The sequence below is a fragment of the Urocitellus parryii genome, chromosome 1 (assembly GCF_045843805.1).
Source record: "Urocitellus parryii isolate mUroPar1 chromosome 1, mUroPar1.hap1, whole genome shotgun sequence".
NCBI lineage: Eukaryota > Metazoa > Chordata > Mammalia > Rodentia > Sciuridae > Urocitellus > Urocitellus parryii.
Window position 1 is genome coordinate 249,370,931 of NC_135531.1, and position 16,695 is coordinate 249,387,625.

The following is a 16,695-nucleotide window of genomic DNA, read 5'->3' on the forward strand; positions in this document are numbered from 1 at the left end:
ACCAGTGCTTCCATATGCTATTTTGTTCAGCGAGTGCCAGTGACATTTCAAGAAAGTAGGAGGGACACGACTTTCTGTGCTACTTTAAGAAAATCTTTCAATGTTTACTAAGAGAATTCTGACTTAACGAACAAGGACTACTGTTTAGAAATGGGAATATACTCAGAAGAGATAATGGATTCCTGTTCCGGGTGTTTATTCCATGACAACTGAGTCAGTGTCCCAGAGCTAAATGTGTAGGTTAGGTTTGCCAAGTCTAGTTCGAGGTTCTCTTCCTCAGCCCAGAATTATATTACAGAACCACAGTTCGGGTTTTCTTTGGAGATGACTATGCAGCGTTGTCCTGAAAAAGATGCAAAGTTTTCTAAAGCATGGAGCCACACCCCCCCCCCTGAATAGCAAGCTGCCCCTAACCTTCCTCATGCCAGGTCTCTTGGTCTAGACTCTCCAACTGTGCAGACCACAGTCCCAGCATGGCACAGAATCTGAGCTACATCAATTCCAACTCTCATTTCTTTAGTCCATACTCCGACTTCCCTTCTCTACCTCTATATATGGCTCTTTTCTTTGTTTATGCCATGATCTCTGTCTCCATTGTTGATCCATAAACTCCTTGGGGGCTAGGAGATCTGGAACGAAGAGACCTGAGTTCGAATCTCAGCTCAGCATTTTAATAGCTATATACCTTGAGTGAATACCTTACCTGTCTGTGCTTACATTTTTTTTCTATAAAATGGAGATGATAACACAAGTTCATACTCCACAGGGCTATTGTGAGACTAAAATAAGTTAATATGTGAAAGATATAAAAAGTGCTAGAGAAGTACTGGGTATGCAGTGAGAGTTCAGCAAGGTTCAGCTTTCACCATTACCAGCATTCCCCAGGGAACCTGGTGCATTGTCAGTGTTGAATGAATGTTTGTCAAATAATAAGGAAAAACATTGCCCTTTCTGTAGGAATTACTCATAGCTGGTTGGAGAGATGGGGGAAAGGAAAGGAAAAGATGTTATTTCTTTTTCAACATTTGGGGAGTTTGTGACAAGGTTCTTGGTGCTCTGGAGTGTGAAACACTGTAAAGATCTGTGGTCTAAATCCCTCTGGGATTTGAGATTTGGGATTTTCTCAGTGGTCGGTGGGATGGAATAGGGAAAGCAAATTCTCCTGTGATCTGCAGGGGGACTGTTTATAATGGCTTGCTTGCAGAGGGTGGGATTCTTCTGAACTTCCTCTCTGCTTCACATAACACTGGCCACTTTACCTTTCTTGAGGCTTCTCTGAGGATGGGCATATTTTAAAGACTTCAGCTTACATCATCACATCTTAAAAGAACAGAGCATAATTGAATTGCTGATACAAGTGGGTACTTGTACCAGGTCCAGGTCACCCGCATCTCTATGGAAACACATGTTTGCTTTAAAACCTAGCAATCAAAAGCAGATCTTTATAAGGAGCCAGTGTCGGGTCACTTTTAGAAAAAAAGCATCTATTTATATTCTCTAGCTGTCAGAGACCTATAAAATCAAATAATTTCAAATTAAATAGAAAAATCATGTCATAGATGAATGCTAACAAAACCTGCCATGCATCCTTTCCCCACGCTTGCACTGCCTGAGATCTGCTGCATTTATTTTAGCTGTCCTTTGCTCTTTTGCTCCCATTTGCATTCTGCTGCCATGGGGAGGTGGTTTGGCACGTTATGCAAAAATGGTTAATCTTCATTCATAAGCATTTGCCAGTACTAAAATGGAAAATTCAAAGCTGGGCCTGCCATAAAGTGTGCTTTGTACTCGTCCCCATCGTATCTCTGTCTGTGCAGCATACACAACGTTGCCCACAATGCGGCGGACTCTGCCGCCCACATAAGCACCGGGGCTGTGGAGTGAAGATATTCCCTCATAAAGGTCTAAAACTTGCATCAGCACATCTTGCCCTAGATCTGCTCAAGTGATATTCTAAGTGATTGGAAGCTTTTATCTGCCTCCGAAAGCAGGCCTTTTCAAATAAGTATTGACTGTTAATGACCTGTTTAAATAAAACATTCAATTTTCTTTCTTCCCCCTACAAAGAACTTAGTAGGCAGCGACATTTCTCAACCAAAGGCTAACCCTGCTTTTCAAAAGAGGCTGAGCTGAGCTTTTAAATGTGAAATTTTTTTCTGGCATTTGCCCTTAAAAGGCTTTTCAGTGAAGTTGTTCTAACAGTGGGTTGAGTACATTGAAGTGTCTTTGAATAAAAATGCAACCTTGAGATTTTTTTTTCTCCCATTTAAACAAAAAAGTCTAAGTATCTTCATATGAAATTCATATTTTAGTCACCACTCGGTTTCATTGTTTATGTGTTCTCAATGCTAATAATTAAAGCAACTCTTCTTTAAGGAACAAGACTCTACACAAGAACTTTTATTAAACTATGGAAGTTAAACCACAGATAAAAAGAGCTAAGGCCCTTGGAATCTAAGAGACCTCAGTAATTACAAGGCCAGATAAGGAACAGCAAAGTGTTGAGAGAAAAGGAAGAGGCACCCAACAGAAGACAGAAGATTAGGCCACTGAAACGTTAAGCAATGTTAAGAAACCTATCTAATAATAAATTTAGACAAAGTCTTAATAGAAAGGATACTTATTTCCCTCTCAAGCTGGCATGCAGGCACCCCAGATCATGCTTGGGAGATTGGATGGTTAGTTTCTTGACTAGTTTAAGAATAATATATACACAGAAATGGCCTAGTTCATCCAAGACATACCCATGCCGTTTTGTTGTTGTGTTGATGAATTTCAGCTTTCTGCCATCTTGGGGCAGTTTGGGTGTTGTTCCTAGCAATTCTCAGTGTCCCTACAGGCTTATAATAACTGAGAGCTATAAAGGATCATAGAGGTCATTTGCTCCCACCTCTTATTTCATAGCTGGAGACCTGAGGCTCACATGCCTGACTGTGGCCCGGTCGGGATGAAGGGTACCCCATATGGACAGGTGTGCAGCCTTCCTGTAAACTGAAAGCTCAGTTCTTGTCCTGGATGCCAATTAATGTCAATTTAATAAAGAGGACACCGTTTTGAGGAAAAGGGAAAAGTTGTTTTATTGCTTTGCTAGCTAAGGAGAAACACAGGGGACTTCTGTCCCTGAGGTTGTGCCCATCAGGGAAAACAAAGGAGCTATTCAAAGGCCACATTTCAGGTATGCTGTAGTTGGGGATCCTAGGGCTCCCTGATAGTGTGTTAGGATTTGGGAGATATTCACTTCCTAGATTCTCTGTCAGACATCTGCTTCCTGTGGAGCACAGATAACTCAAGGTAATCTTGTTTCTCCCCACCCCCCTCCAGGTTAGGGAGGGGAAGAGGGAGAAGAGGAAAAGGAAAACATGCCCCTTTTAAAAAATAAGCCTCAGAGCTATATTTGAAAGGTGAAGTGGACCACTGTTACATCTAGCCAGGTGCCATGGTGCACACCCATAATCCCAGTGATTTGGGAAGCTAAAAGGAGGATTGAAAGTTTTAGTCTAGCCTCAGCAATTTAGCGAGGCCCTGTCTCAAAGTAAAAAGTAAGAAAAGAATGGAGATGAAGCTTAGTGGCAAAGTTCAATCCCCAGTACAAAAACAAAAACAAAAAAGCCGTTCCCCTCCATTTTCCCCTAGCATCAGAGCACTACTCTCCACAGTAGGAGAATGAAATAAATCAACCTGTGATCTTGCACCTTCTTGCAGAGGCAATAGCATGCCCTAGACTAAGGCAAAATGCAGGCATCTCTTAAGAAGTTCACACTCTGGGAGGCAGCTGAATGCCATTTAGGCTGAGAGGCTTTCTGTTGCTTCTTAAATCATGTCACATTACACACACGGTTGGGCCTGATTCTTCCCCTCTGAACCAACCTTCAGAAAATGCCTCAGGATCTATGTGATCACAGTGTTGCCTGGGTATACCAAAGCCAGGTACATAGACATTTTAATTACTTTAATTTATATCAAAGAAGCAACTAAATGCTAGACCCCAGGAATGCCATGGAGCCCTTTGGTGGCATCCAGCATTCAGGAAACCATCCACTAAATGCATCCCTTTGCACTCTCCCCTGGGAGTAGCAAACTTTAAAAAACAGCGCCTTCGCTTTATAACAAGTACATGAAGAGTAGAAGGGTTTGCTCTGCAGTTTGTGCGCCCTTTATATGTACATCACATGCCTCCCTGGTGGGGTGGGCCCACAACAGCAGGAGCCTGCCTCCGGATGGTCTTATGCTCCTTGTGTTTTTCCTGCAGTTCACAGACAACAGGTTCCATGACTGGTTTAATCTGATGGTTTTGCTATTAGTACTTGGATTTGAGTTCTGGCTCTGCCACTGGCTGTAGGAACTTGAGTTCTTCTTTGTGCTTCAGTTTTCCCATGTGTGGAATTGGGGTCTTGTAATTTCTAGCTTATCACATTGTGAGGGTAGAGTGAAAACATGTACTTTGGCAGAGTACCTGGTGAATTTTAAGTGCTCCATAAGAATGCTAATTATTATTAATAATATGTTGGTGAAGGAACCATTCCTTAACAATGTTATTTGCAAGAAACTGACCCCCATTTATCCATCTAGGTTTCTGTAGGAATCTGTTTGTTGTGTGCAGAGATTGGGATCAAGGAAGACACCCTCTCTGTATATTCCCAGGAGCAGGCTAGACTCTGGCGGTTCTCTAAGTTTACCCACTGTGCATCCACTGAGCTATAAGGCTGGTTCAGCACCAACTGCTGCCCATCTCCAGAGCCCTGATTCACTCTCTGGTGAGGCACCCACTGTTTGCATTGCTAATAAATTCAAGGTGATATTGGGGCTGTTCCTCTAGGAACCATATTCGGCTCCAAGATCTCACTTTCCAGTAGAGATATAATGTGAGCCACACATGCAATTGTGTATGTTCTAGAAGTTACATGAAGAAAAGTAAAAAGAAAAGGATGAAATTAACTTTTAATATTCTATTTTGTTTGACCAAACCTATCAAATACCATACTTTAAACATTAAAATCAATATAAACACGTTAATAAGAATTTACATTCCTTTGTTGTACCAAGTCTATAAATTCCCTGGTGTTTTTTACACTTTCAACACATTTCAACTCAGACTTATTTTACGGGAAAATGACTTGGGTAGTGGCTGTTTTCAATCACTTCTCCACGCTGTTTGGAGCTGGGACTCAAAATTATTTTTTAAAACTCCTCAGTGGATCCTGATTAGTCAGAAAGTCAAGTGGATCCCCATCCTGTACCAACTTGGTCTTTTTTCTTTTCTAAGCCATAAATCATGATGTTTGGCATTTATCTATGCCCTTCAATAATGTTATAATAATTTATTGAATATATTAACAGCCCCAAATATGCTTTTCATGTATTTTATAATTTTTATGTTTATAAAAAATCATGTGGAAAATGTTGCATAAATGGTCTTGGAAAAAAAAATCAAAATCATTATTTTAAAGTTGTTCTTATGTCTTTCCTCTGGTTTCCTAAATCCAGTTTAAGTGGAGTGATATAATACCTAGAACAGGAAAGTGAATTTAAGAGCGGTAATTGGGTTTCAGAGAAACAAAAGCGAAACTTTATCGCTGTCTACACTATAAAACATGGGCAGAAACAGAGATAGGAAAGTCATAAAGCCATTTGGCATTTTAGTATGATGTTTTAACTTTTCATGTTTCATATGATTGCATGGGAAATATAAAATATATTTTAAAACTTTGATTTGGTAATTGATCAGGTTTCCATACATGCTAAACTTTATTGAATTGTTATCAATTAGAAATGCTAAAACAAATGTATATGCCAGAATTTCTACTCTTCAGGCTTATTTTTCATAAAATATGTTTATCTTTTAAAAATATTTTTTAGTTATACATGGATACAGTATCTTTATTTTGTTTATTTATTATTATGTAGTGCTGAGGATCGAACCCAGGGTCTCACATGTGTGAGGCAAGCGGTCTGCTGCTGAGCCACAACCCCATCCCAAAATATGTTTATTTTTACTTATAAACTAATAGATCTTCTGACTAGTATTAATGCATAGTATATAAGATCTTTGTGCTATGAGTAGTTCAGTTTGATAGAACTTTGTGTTTGAAGTGATTGGTGACAATCATATTTGTACTTATTAATTTTACTGTGGAGAATATTAGAGATGATAGATTAAAATGGTGAAATTCTTTCCTTTGTGATTGATGTCTTTTCCTAGTAAGTTTTAATGGTTTTCTTGATCTTCATTTTTCCCTAGGATACATACAGAAATTTGATATCTATGTTTATTTGTAACACTGTGTTGTGACTGAAATCTAAATTTTAATTTTAAAGAAAAATCTCTTGCAATTTATTCATTGCATAAATGTCAACACTTACATTTCTGGTATCTTAATTTTACAATGATTATTTGAAATGGTGCATGTGTTCACAGATTCAAATACAGTCTTGGGTTGCTTAACAGAAGGTACACAGCTGAGTAATGTGTCTTGAGATAGTATCACTGGTGTGGGGAACATTAGAGAGTGTGCTTACACAGACTTAACTGATATAGCCTACCACACACCTAGACCACGTGGTGTGCACCATTATATAGGTGGGCCTTCATTGACCAAAATGTATGTAGCATATAATTGTAGGTAGGCCTCAATAATTTGTTTCAAGAATAGCCTCAAGTGATAACAGGAACTAGAAACCGAGTTCTTTCCCAAGAAGTCAGAGATCCCAGTACCTGTCTTATAGACCTAAAGCTCTTGTGGTCCACCTCTGTTAGGGTATGAGCAGTGGTCATGTACAGCAGCATCACACTACTGAGTGTGATGACCAAGCATGATGTGAAGGAATTAGGCAAGTCTGTTGTCCCAGGACGTCTCCCACTCACTGTAGGACCAGAAAAATCACAGCATTAGGGGCTCTTGTAGCTACACTAGTTGCCTGCAACTTGGAGGGCTGGGGTTCCACATTACTGAACCCTGGGTTTGTCATGTGGAAAGAGGTGAAGATATGTTTGCTGGGAAAAAAAAAAAAATCTTTAACTATCTAGGTTAAACAGTGAAGATTCAAGTTCAGTTGAGCTGTCTGGCCAGATACAGTTCATAGTAGAAAACAGATTCCCAAAAGCTTATCAGCACAGCATAGTTTCCTTTTCACAGGGAAGAGCACAGGATGCCATGCAGATATAATGTGTGCTTCTGAACATTCTGGAGGGACCAGGGCCAATAGGAGGCTGCCGACACTCAAGGAAGACCTACAGGGCACACTGCAATTTGCCTTTGCCTGTCCCACAGTTTCCCTGGCATTTGTCTTTATCAGTAGAACCCATCTAGCCACTAAATCTGATAATTTTTTTAAGGCAAACCAAATTTCTGATCTTTTTAGAATAAAACCCTTCAGATGTTTTCCATAACTGGAATTGTGGCCAATTTCCCAACTCTCTGTTACACACCAGCCAGAAAAAAAAAAAAAAAAAAAAACGTGATTTGGAAAGGATGTTGGAATCCACCTGGAAGCAGAGTCTGGAGAGGCAACTTTCCACATGGAAAAAAAATTAAGAGCCTCAAACAGGCAGAGAACAGCTCCCTACTGTTACTTTTTTTTTTTTTAATACTTCAGCTTCAGAAAGTGCTGCATACTCAAGTCTAGACATCAAAAACCAAATGTAAAAACAAATCAAAACTTTTTCACACATGTGTAATTTCAAAATTAGATATGTCTAGAAAATTCAGCTGGTCTAGTCAAGTGAAAGGCTCTGTGGCTCATAGGCCCATCCTAACAAATGGCACCAAGGCCAGTTGTCAGCGTTCAATTCTTACAGCTCCATAGGAGTATCTCCATGCTCCCCCATACATCACACACTGCAAAGTCCATGCAAATACAGTGTATGTTTACATAATGCCAGAGCTTTCATTTGAATGAGAAAAATCAGCCATCTAAAAGTCATCAGGTACGATTGTAGACCATCTTACAGGCACTGAGATGACTGAGGTTTCACTCTTCATGACCTGTAATCAGAAACACTGAATTATTTGTTCTGGTACTTCACAGGCCATCTCTGTTTGCTGTTAGAGATAATAAGAAAGTTATCTTTTACTGGTAACTTTCAGAGGCAGGAACAAGTGAAAAGAAAATTCGGGTATTATTTATCAACTATATACTTACTTTCTCCCATATACCAATTAGAGGACATAGAAATTGCCAATTCGAAGACATGGGAGGTGTGTTAAAGGGAAGGGGCACACTGTTTGTAGAGCATGGAGGAAAGAGCTGCCGTACTGGAAATAAGTATGCAGGATCTCTCCTACTAGTGTGCTAAAATGCACCTGTCAGTGGCAGCACCATTTGGAAACTCCTTTGAATAAAGTCTTAGTATTTTTAATATTTGATAACATCTATGTTGATTACTACTGAGAAAAATTAGGGTGTTGCCTGACTTTCATCCTAAAATCAGCAAAAGGTAATGAGTCTAAGTTCATGCCTTACTTTAGAACTAGATTCAAAGGGAGAAGTCAGAAAACTGTTGGGGAGAAAATCAGAGGAAAAAAGCAGATAATTTTTGCAAGTTATTTAAAACATAATATCTCCGAAGATGGGGGCACTTTATAGCAAAAGTCAGCAAGAATACAAGAAAGAGTTTCAATGGTCCTTAACTGACAAAAAGTGTTCAATATGCAAATAGGTAGTATACATTAATACCTTGGCTTGATTAGCTATAGCTGCTAATTTCTGGAACAATCTGTTCATGCTTTTAAGTTATTTATTCTCTATCTCAAAAAGATTGAAACTGTATTAAAGATGTAAGATCTGTTTTCCATAATGATGGTGAAAGATTTTGACCATATGAGAGAAGCAAAAACACAACATCTTGATGTCGGAGATTCAGATCTCAGAGCAGGGCCACCACACAAAGAAGATTGGGCACCAAAGGCAGAAAACCTGAAGAGTTAGGGAAACACAAAGATTACAGACAATGTTAAGAGCTCATTTAGAAACCAGAGATCTTAAATTCGTGGTCCTCAGAAATTATGTTGCAGTTATATTTGTATTGCTCCAGAAACTCGTTCATGTTAGTTAAGGGAAATGCAAGTTTAAACACAGTCACGTACTAATGGAGAGACAGGCAGGACCTGGAGACTTTAGGTAGTCAGGGAAGCCCTCTTGGAGGAGGCGATATTCAAGCTGCAATGTCAGGAAAGAGATAGCACTACTAAGATCTAAAGTAACAGCATTCAAGATGGAGGAGAAAGGAAGTGTTTATGTTTTCACCTGGAGCCACTTCTATTTCTTTCTATAGTGCTTGGTCTAGTTATGTACGGAAATGCCCATTAAATGCCTGTGAGATTACCTACAGGCTGATAAAAGCTTTGGGACAAAGAGAATTGAGATGAAAATGCTTAGTTTAAATAGGTGCAATTTCCCTTCTCTTACTGTTTTTGACCACCTTTTTTTTTTTTTTTTTTTTAAACACAATAAGAAGAAACACAGTTTGGGTTGCATTCCCATCTGTCTTTGCCATTTTTAATGTCAATACAGAATGAATAAAAGATTTTACATTGTCTTCCAGAGTTCTCATATCATACTTATAGAACAATCTAAGTCAATGCTTAGCTTGAAAGTATTTTTACATTCTAAAATAGTATTTATGATTATGACTGAATGAAACTGTTTACTATGTCAGAAGGGAGCATAAAAATAACATGTTGAGAGATCAATTTTAAAATTTCAATCTTTTTTCCCCCTCTTCCTTATAGGGCTTATTCCACTAGAAGCAAGATGGCTGAACTCAATACTCATGTGAATGTCAAAGAAAAGGTAAGATCAAGTTATATTGGCTTGCAGAAACTCCAGACTGGATAACATAATCCCTAGCTGATAAAAAGTCATTTACAGGGCTTGGGGTATGGCTCAGTGGTAGAGCACTTGCCTGGCATGTGTGAGGCACTAGGTTCAGTTCTCAGAACCACATATAAATAAACAAATAAAGGTTCATCGACAACTAAATATATTTTTTAAAAGTCAATTACAATGGAAGAAGGGAAAAATGGTTTGGGGGGATATATAGTAAGTTTGTCACACTATTCAACTATTAACAGAAAGAATGATAAGTTTCATTTACTGAATGTATATTAAACACATTACATTCATTTTCTCATTTTGCTCTTGACTATAGCCTCATGAAGTTGATACTGTTGTAAATTTCTATTTTATAGGGGTAGATATCAAGAAATAGAGAGATAATTTGGCAAAGTTCACAGAGTGAGTAACTGACAGAACTAGGATTTGAAGCCTGGCAGTTGCCCTTTAATGCCAAGATTCTTGACCAACTTACTTGGTTGCATCTGAGAACGAGGGCATTACATTACCTTCCAGAACTGGCTTCATCTAGAGATGACCAATGCTTTTTACCAGATGGCCCCTGGGTAGCCTTTTCAAGTCTCTTTCAACCCTGAGAGTTCATGACACTGAAAATGTCCCTTCCTTGTTATTTGTTGGAGACCAGTTATACTTCAGAGTCCCTCTAAATCTGTGACATTCCTCCACCTAAGCAGTCCCTTATTTGCTATACACACTACCTTAGCTCTCAGCTCTTAATGACCCATGAACACAGATAATGTAGATAAACCTGTCCAACCCATTCATCTGGCCCCTAGAAATAGAAGCCCTAGAAGTAAGTTGCCTGTGGTCATCCAGGTAAGCAGAACAGCCTGGCCTCGAACCTAGGTCTCAACCATGTTCATGCCACCTTCCCTTGGGAACCCCTCCCCCCATTGCACCACCAGTCTCTTAAGGGTGGGAGTTGGTCTTTCATCTCCTTGTACCCCCACCATATGAACAATACAGAGTGAAGAAAGAAAGAAGTAACATTTCTGGAGTCCTTACTATTTCTTCTTTCACTTAGAAAAGCTGCCATGATCCCAAACACTGTTCATGCTGGGAATATGACTGGCACTGAACAAGTAGATGAGGTTCCTGCTCCCACAGAGCTCACATTCAGGGCAGGGAAGCAGAGAATGAACTCAAGAACATATAAGTGGGCACAGTCATTTCTGACAGGGATAATGACTATGAGGAAAACATGCTGGGTAATTTGATGGAAGGGAGGCAGGGGAGGTGGCTACTTTACCTGAGTAGCCAGGGCAGCTCTTAGAAGAGGTGATATTTGAGCCTCATGAGATATAGACAACGGGAAAGAAACACTCATGCAGATCTGAGGGCAGAGAATTACGAGTAGAGAAAAATTGAAAACAGTTGCCAAAAATGGACCAAGTTGAATGTGTTTGAAGAGCAAATGGCCAGTGTGGCTGGACTGTGAAGGGCAGAGCGGATGGGATGGGAGCTGAGTTCAGGGGGTACCACTTTGCCTGGGCCCACAGACCTCCAACGGACATGAAATCCAGAGTCCATGAGCTTGGATGGGAACAAATACATTTTTATCTTAAAATACAAAAGTACATTTTTGTCACCAGTAACATCTAAAGGAAATTTAGCATTTCCTTCAGTCATGAATGTTGGCAAAGAGTAAAAATAAACCCATAGTAACAGCAGCAGGACCTGTTACTTTCACAGCTAGAAACCATGAATATTTTCATATCAGATTACATTTGTTACAGATATCATGAAATGTTATTTGTTCATCACTGCTTAAAAATTACTGTAGTTCTAGAACCTGCTGCTGTATTATTCGATGTGTTAATGGAGAAGTGCATATTTTACTGTAGCATAAATTTGCTTTTTATTAATATTTTAACTATATTTCAATGTGAGTAGTTTCTTTTGTAATCATATGTATTTTATAGCATGAATTTTAACACAGTATCCTGAGAAGGACCCCAAAGGCTTCACCAGTCTCGTGGAGGAGGTCTGTGTACCAAAAGGCTCAAAAACAGTGATAGAGCCATTTAGGGCTCTATTCCAAGGGCGAAAGCAAGCTGTTTGAAAATTGTAAGCAGGAGCTCGGCTTAGTCTAACAAAGCTCATCCTGGTTTCATCAGTGACTATGTTACATGTTTTGTAAATCTCCTTATTAAATAGCCTTCTGTTTGATAAGGGCACTGAGGCTTGTGATCAGACTTGGTCAAAGTAAGATTTAGGAAATGTACAAGAGTAGGGATTCAGGCTCAGCTGTGTCTGGTTCTAAGGCCTGTGTCCTGTCTACTCCTTGACTGCTTCTCAGTGTTTCTACCAAGATATTCCCAAGAGCACAGAAGAACAGACTTGTTATGTCTCTGGAGATGTGGTCAAAACCAACTTCTACCAACATGGAATATTATTGGAATTTTATGTGTTATTGTAAAAATTGATTCCATTTTTTAATTTGTTCTAATTAGTTATATATGACAGTAGAACACATTTTGATATGTCATATATAAATGGAGTATAACTTCTCATTCTTCTAGTTGTACATGATGTAGAATTACACCGGTCATGTAATCATATATACACATAGGGTAATAATGTCCAATTCATTCTACTATCCTTCATACCCCCATACCCCATCTCCTGCCTTCACTCCCCTCTGGCTAATCCAAAGTACCTCTATTCTTCCCTAGCCCCTTTCCTTATTGTGAGTTAGCATTCACATATCAGAAGAAACATTCAGCCCTTGGTTCTTTGGGATTGGCTTATTTCACTTAGCATGATATTATCAAGCTCCATCCATTTACTGGCAAATGCCATAATTTCATTTTTTAAGGCTAAGTAACATTTCATGGTGTGTATATAACACATTTTCTTTATCCATTCATCTATTGAAGAGCACCTAGGTTGGTTCCATAGTTTAGCTATTGTTGAGTTGAGCTGCTATAAAAACATTGATGTGGCTGTGTCACTGGAGTATGCTGATTTTAAGTCCTTTGGGTATAAACTGAGGAGCTGGGTCAAATGGTGGTTCCCTTCCGAATTTTCTGAAGAATCTCCATACAGCTTTCCATAGTGGTTGCACCAATTTGCAGTCCCACCAGCATCGTATGAGTCTACTTTCTTTCCCACATCTTCACCTGCCGAGACACATGACTGAATCAGTCAGGGTCACTCCAATGAACTGGGCTGGCTACTAAATAACCACACAGAGATAGAAAGTACCTCTTTGGGGGTTCAATGATGGTTCCTTGACCTCAGCTTCCATAAGGGAGGCCAGAGAGGCAGGCGAGAGAGAAAGAGAGAGAGAGACAGAGAGAGAGAGAGAGAATGCCTAAAACCCCTCCTATTTATTGGGGAGAAGCCATTCAAGAATATTCCACCCAAACAAGGCAAGGGATTGTGTTGTCCCATTGGGTGATGCCCACTGCCAGAGCTGTACTTCCTCGCCGAACGAAAGTGAGGTCCACCTGCTTTCGTGCTGTGAGGGGAAGCCAGTTTCACACTTTCATTACTCAAGGCTTGAGGGTACGTGCTCAGCTCCTATGTGCTCAGCTCCTGTTCATGGCAGCCCCCAATACTCACCAACATTTATTGTTGCTTGTATTCTTGATTATTGCCATTCTGACTGGAATGAGATGGAATCTTAGTATAGTTTTGATTTGCATTTCTCCAATTGCTAGAGATGTTGAACATTTTTCCATATATTTGTTGCTCAGTTGTACTTCTTCTTTGAAGTGCCTGTTCATTTCCTTAGCCCATTTATTGACTGTTTTTTGTTTGTTTGTTTGTTTGGTGTTTTTTATAGTTCTTTATATGTCCTGGAGATTAATGCTCTATCTGAGGTGCTTGTGGTAAAGATTTTCTCCCATTCTGTAGGCTGAGTCTTTACATTGTTGTTTCCTTTTATACAATTTTTATCTATTATATTCCATGATGTAAACTACAGATCATTTTAATATAAACTATTTTAGCTTATTGATAATTGAGTAAACAATAGCAGAAAGTTGTGCACTTTTGATAGCATGGTTTCATATTCTCCCTGATTCACAGTCAGATATTCAAGTGAGAATCTGTGTTCCCCATTTTGAGACTCTGGGTAAGGTATAACAAAGATTGGCCCCTTTCCAGCTGTATTGATGGATGGATTGAATGGCTCTCAAGCTGGACTATGGGAAGGAAGAACACTTTAAAGAACCAAACTCCCTACAACACATCACTAGTAGACCAATATGGTAGAACGAGCAGTCAACACTTGAGTGTTGTGTTGTATTCATAACACAGTTAGCATCTGGCCAGTATAGGGAAACAGACTGATCTACATGCACACAGACTGCCATGGTTAGTGTTAAGGTTCCATGTATTGGCTCAGGTGCCACATCCATCCACCTGTCATGAGCATGGTTAGATACCCATGTGAAGCACCACAGTAGATGTTTGCCATTGCACTTCAGTAGCTTATCAAAATGTTGGCAATTATTTTGAAAAAGGGTGATGTTTAAGTTGTAAATATTATCAATCTGCATGACAATGAAAGTAGAGCCCCTCTAACTCAATTAGTGAATTCCATCTTCCCATGTCAACAGGTTAATAGAATTTTCAACTCAATAAAATAAATCATAATAAACAACTGAAAATTCTGATCTTCTATAATTTTACATTAATTTATTTTAACATACTTGCTTCCTTTAGTTATTAGCTTTTATGGCCTTTTTATGATTAGCTTGTTTCTCAATCTGTCACACAAAGCAATGACATTTCAATGCTTGAGAATAATAACAACTGTTACATCTTACATTACAAGCTTTTGGGGATTAGAGAACAGAGCCTATGTAGTATTTTTAATGTAATATCTAGTCAAGCACTGTGGGAAATGAAATAGACATGTTGAAGTGAGTTCTTTGTTTATCTCTAGTGGCTTTGTGATTGGATGGATTAATTAGGAGTAGGTGCTTTGGTGAAGAAATAATTTTTGTCCTCATGAAGCTTTTAGTCCAAAGGAGGAGCTAAAAAAGTTTAATATTCGAGTCAAGTGAAACTTACAGTAGACACTCTGTGACAGTTTTATTTGAAAATATCCTCACATATTTGGATTATAACTTTAAGGATTTAAAGTGGAAACATCATTGGAGTCCAAGTTCATTCTCCTTCATGTGACACAATGCTTTGATCAGACCCCAGTCTTCTTTGACACTTTCATCTCCTGCCACTTCTCCACATACCCCTTCAGTCCAGCCAGACTGACCTTGAATACTTCTTCCTCTGTGCCATTACAAAGGCAGTTCCCGAATGTGAGATGTCCTCCTCAGGGACCTGACCTGCACTCACCTTCCTTTGAGGAACTCTTTCTAAACATCTCACTTTCCTCTTGCCCTGCCTGAATTTCCTGCACTTCCTCTGTTGTCTGTCTTATATTTTTGTGGGATTCTCTGCATTTTTCCCTGAAGCTGTTATTCCACATAGCATAATTGTTAGTTGAATCTCTGTCTCCCTGTGTGGACCTGCGTGTTCCCTGGAAGGCAGGACTGGATCTTAGTATGCTCCGGATTGACACATAGTTGACTCCCCAGTTAGAGTTAGATAAAATGAACGGATAACAAATGAATGAACACACCTGCTTGAATAGTTAAGTTCTTTAGAGACTACATTTCCCATTCATGATATTTTGCAAAATCTCGAGCCTTCTTGAAAAATGAAATGTAGGTTAATGGAAATGTCATCTCATTTTAGTACTCTTTTTGCTATTAAAGTGTGTTTTAAATTACTTCTAAAAACAGAAACTTAGGTTGCTTAGGTTGACTACCTCTGGTTCTGCGGAAAAGTGGCATCTTTATGAGATGATTATCAAATACAAAGTGGTTTCAGGTAAGACTCACAATAACAACTGAGGTTATTAGGTGAGTAACCAGCCATATTCTGCCACACCAAAGTAAAATAAAATACATTGATTTATTTTAACATACTTTCATTCCACTAAAGAGAGATACCAGAACAAAATCTTTGGAGTAATCAGGGATCTTATATTTAGGACATAATTCATTTTTCACAGCTCAAATGATTTTTAAAAGAAATTCAATCCTAGAAACTCAGATAAATTAGTCAATAGTGACTATTGGATTATTTTTTTGCTTGAGACGCTTGGGTACTAAAATGATTTACAGTTTTTTAAATATAATTCTCAAGTGAATAAGAAAAGGATCATTAGAACTGATATAGACAAAATAGAATTTTTAGTCACATGTTATTCATGCATTATTATGAATGAGTTTAAATCAGATTCAATTCAGCAATAGAACTTGGAGGTGGAAAGTAAAGCAGATCCTTGTTTGTAAAATGGGGTTAATATTTGCTGAGTGTTCAGTTTCAGAGTGAGAACTCATTATGATGATGAGAGACTCTTAAGCCACCCTGGGGGACCCAGTATCTTTAGGAAGTAATGTCCAGCGAGGTAGAGGTATGGAAGGTGTACAGAGTTTGGAGATAGGTGTTATTAGTTCCCCAGTTTTTAGTTGAACAACCTGGAGCAAGTCACTTATCTTTTCTTGGCCTCAGTTTCCTGATTAGTAGATTGGATGTGATTATAAAACTTACCTCACAGAGCCATCAAATACAATAGTAAGTGCATAGCTGCTTTATGAATTCTTAGTAATATGAATTATAAACAATCTGCTTATTTTACAATCAGAAAATTCAAAAAAGAGTCCTGATTAAACATTTTGTTTGGAACTCAAAAGTATAAATTTCCATAGAACTGAAATTAGGGGAAAAAAATTAAAAGTTCAAATGAGAGAAAGAATATCAAAGTGGACTTGACTTCTTCAAACTTTGATAGCTATTGCTGAGCTTCACAAAAAATAATTG

General features: G+C 38.7%; 1 protein-coding gene across 5 annotated transcripts in view; it reads left to right on the forward strand.

Annotated features, from left to right (window-relative positions):
- The window catches only part of Spats2l (spermatogenesis associated serine rich 2 like), a 161,075-nt gene that overhangs the window by 66,090 nt on the left and 78,290 nt on the right, over positions 1 to 16,695 (forward strand). For 4 of the 5 annotated variants that reach the window (XM_026399306.2, XM_026399309.2, XM_026399310.2 and 1 more), the window contains exon 3: positions 9,729 to 9,789. In XM_026399306.2, the coding sequence (XP_026255091.1) occupies positions 9,751 to 9,789 (39 nt within the window). In that variant the 5' untranslated portion in view covers positions 9,729 to 9,750. Of the gene's footprint in view, positions 1 to 4,677; positions 4,755 to 9,728; positions 9,790 to 16,695 lie in introns of those variants that run through there. The other variant, XM_026399308.2, reaches the window with a different exon arrangement.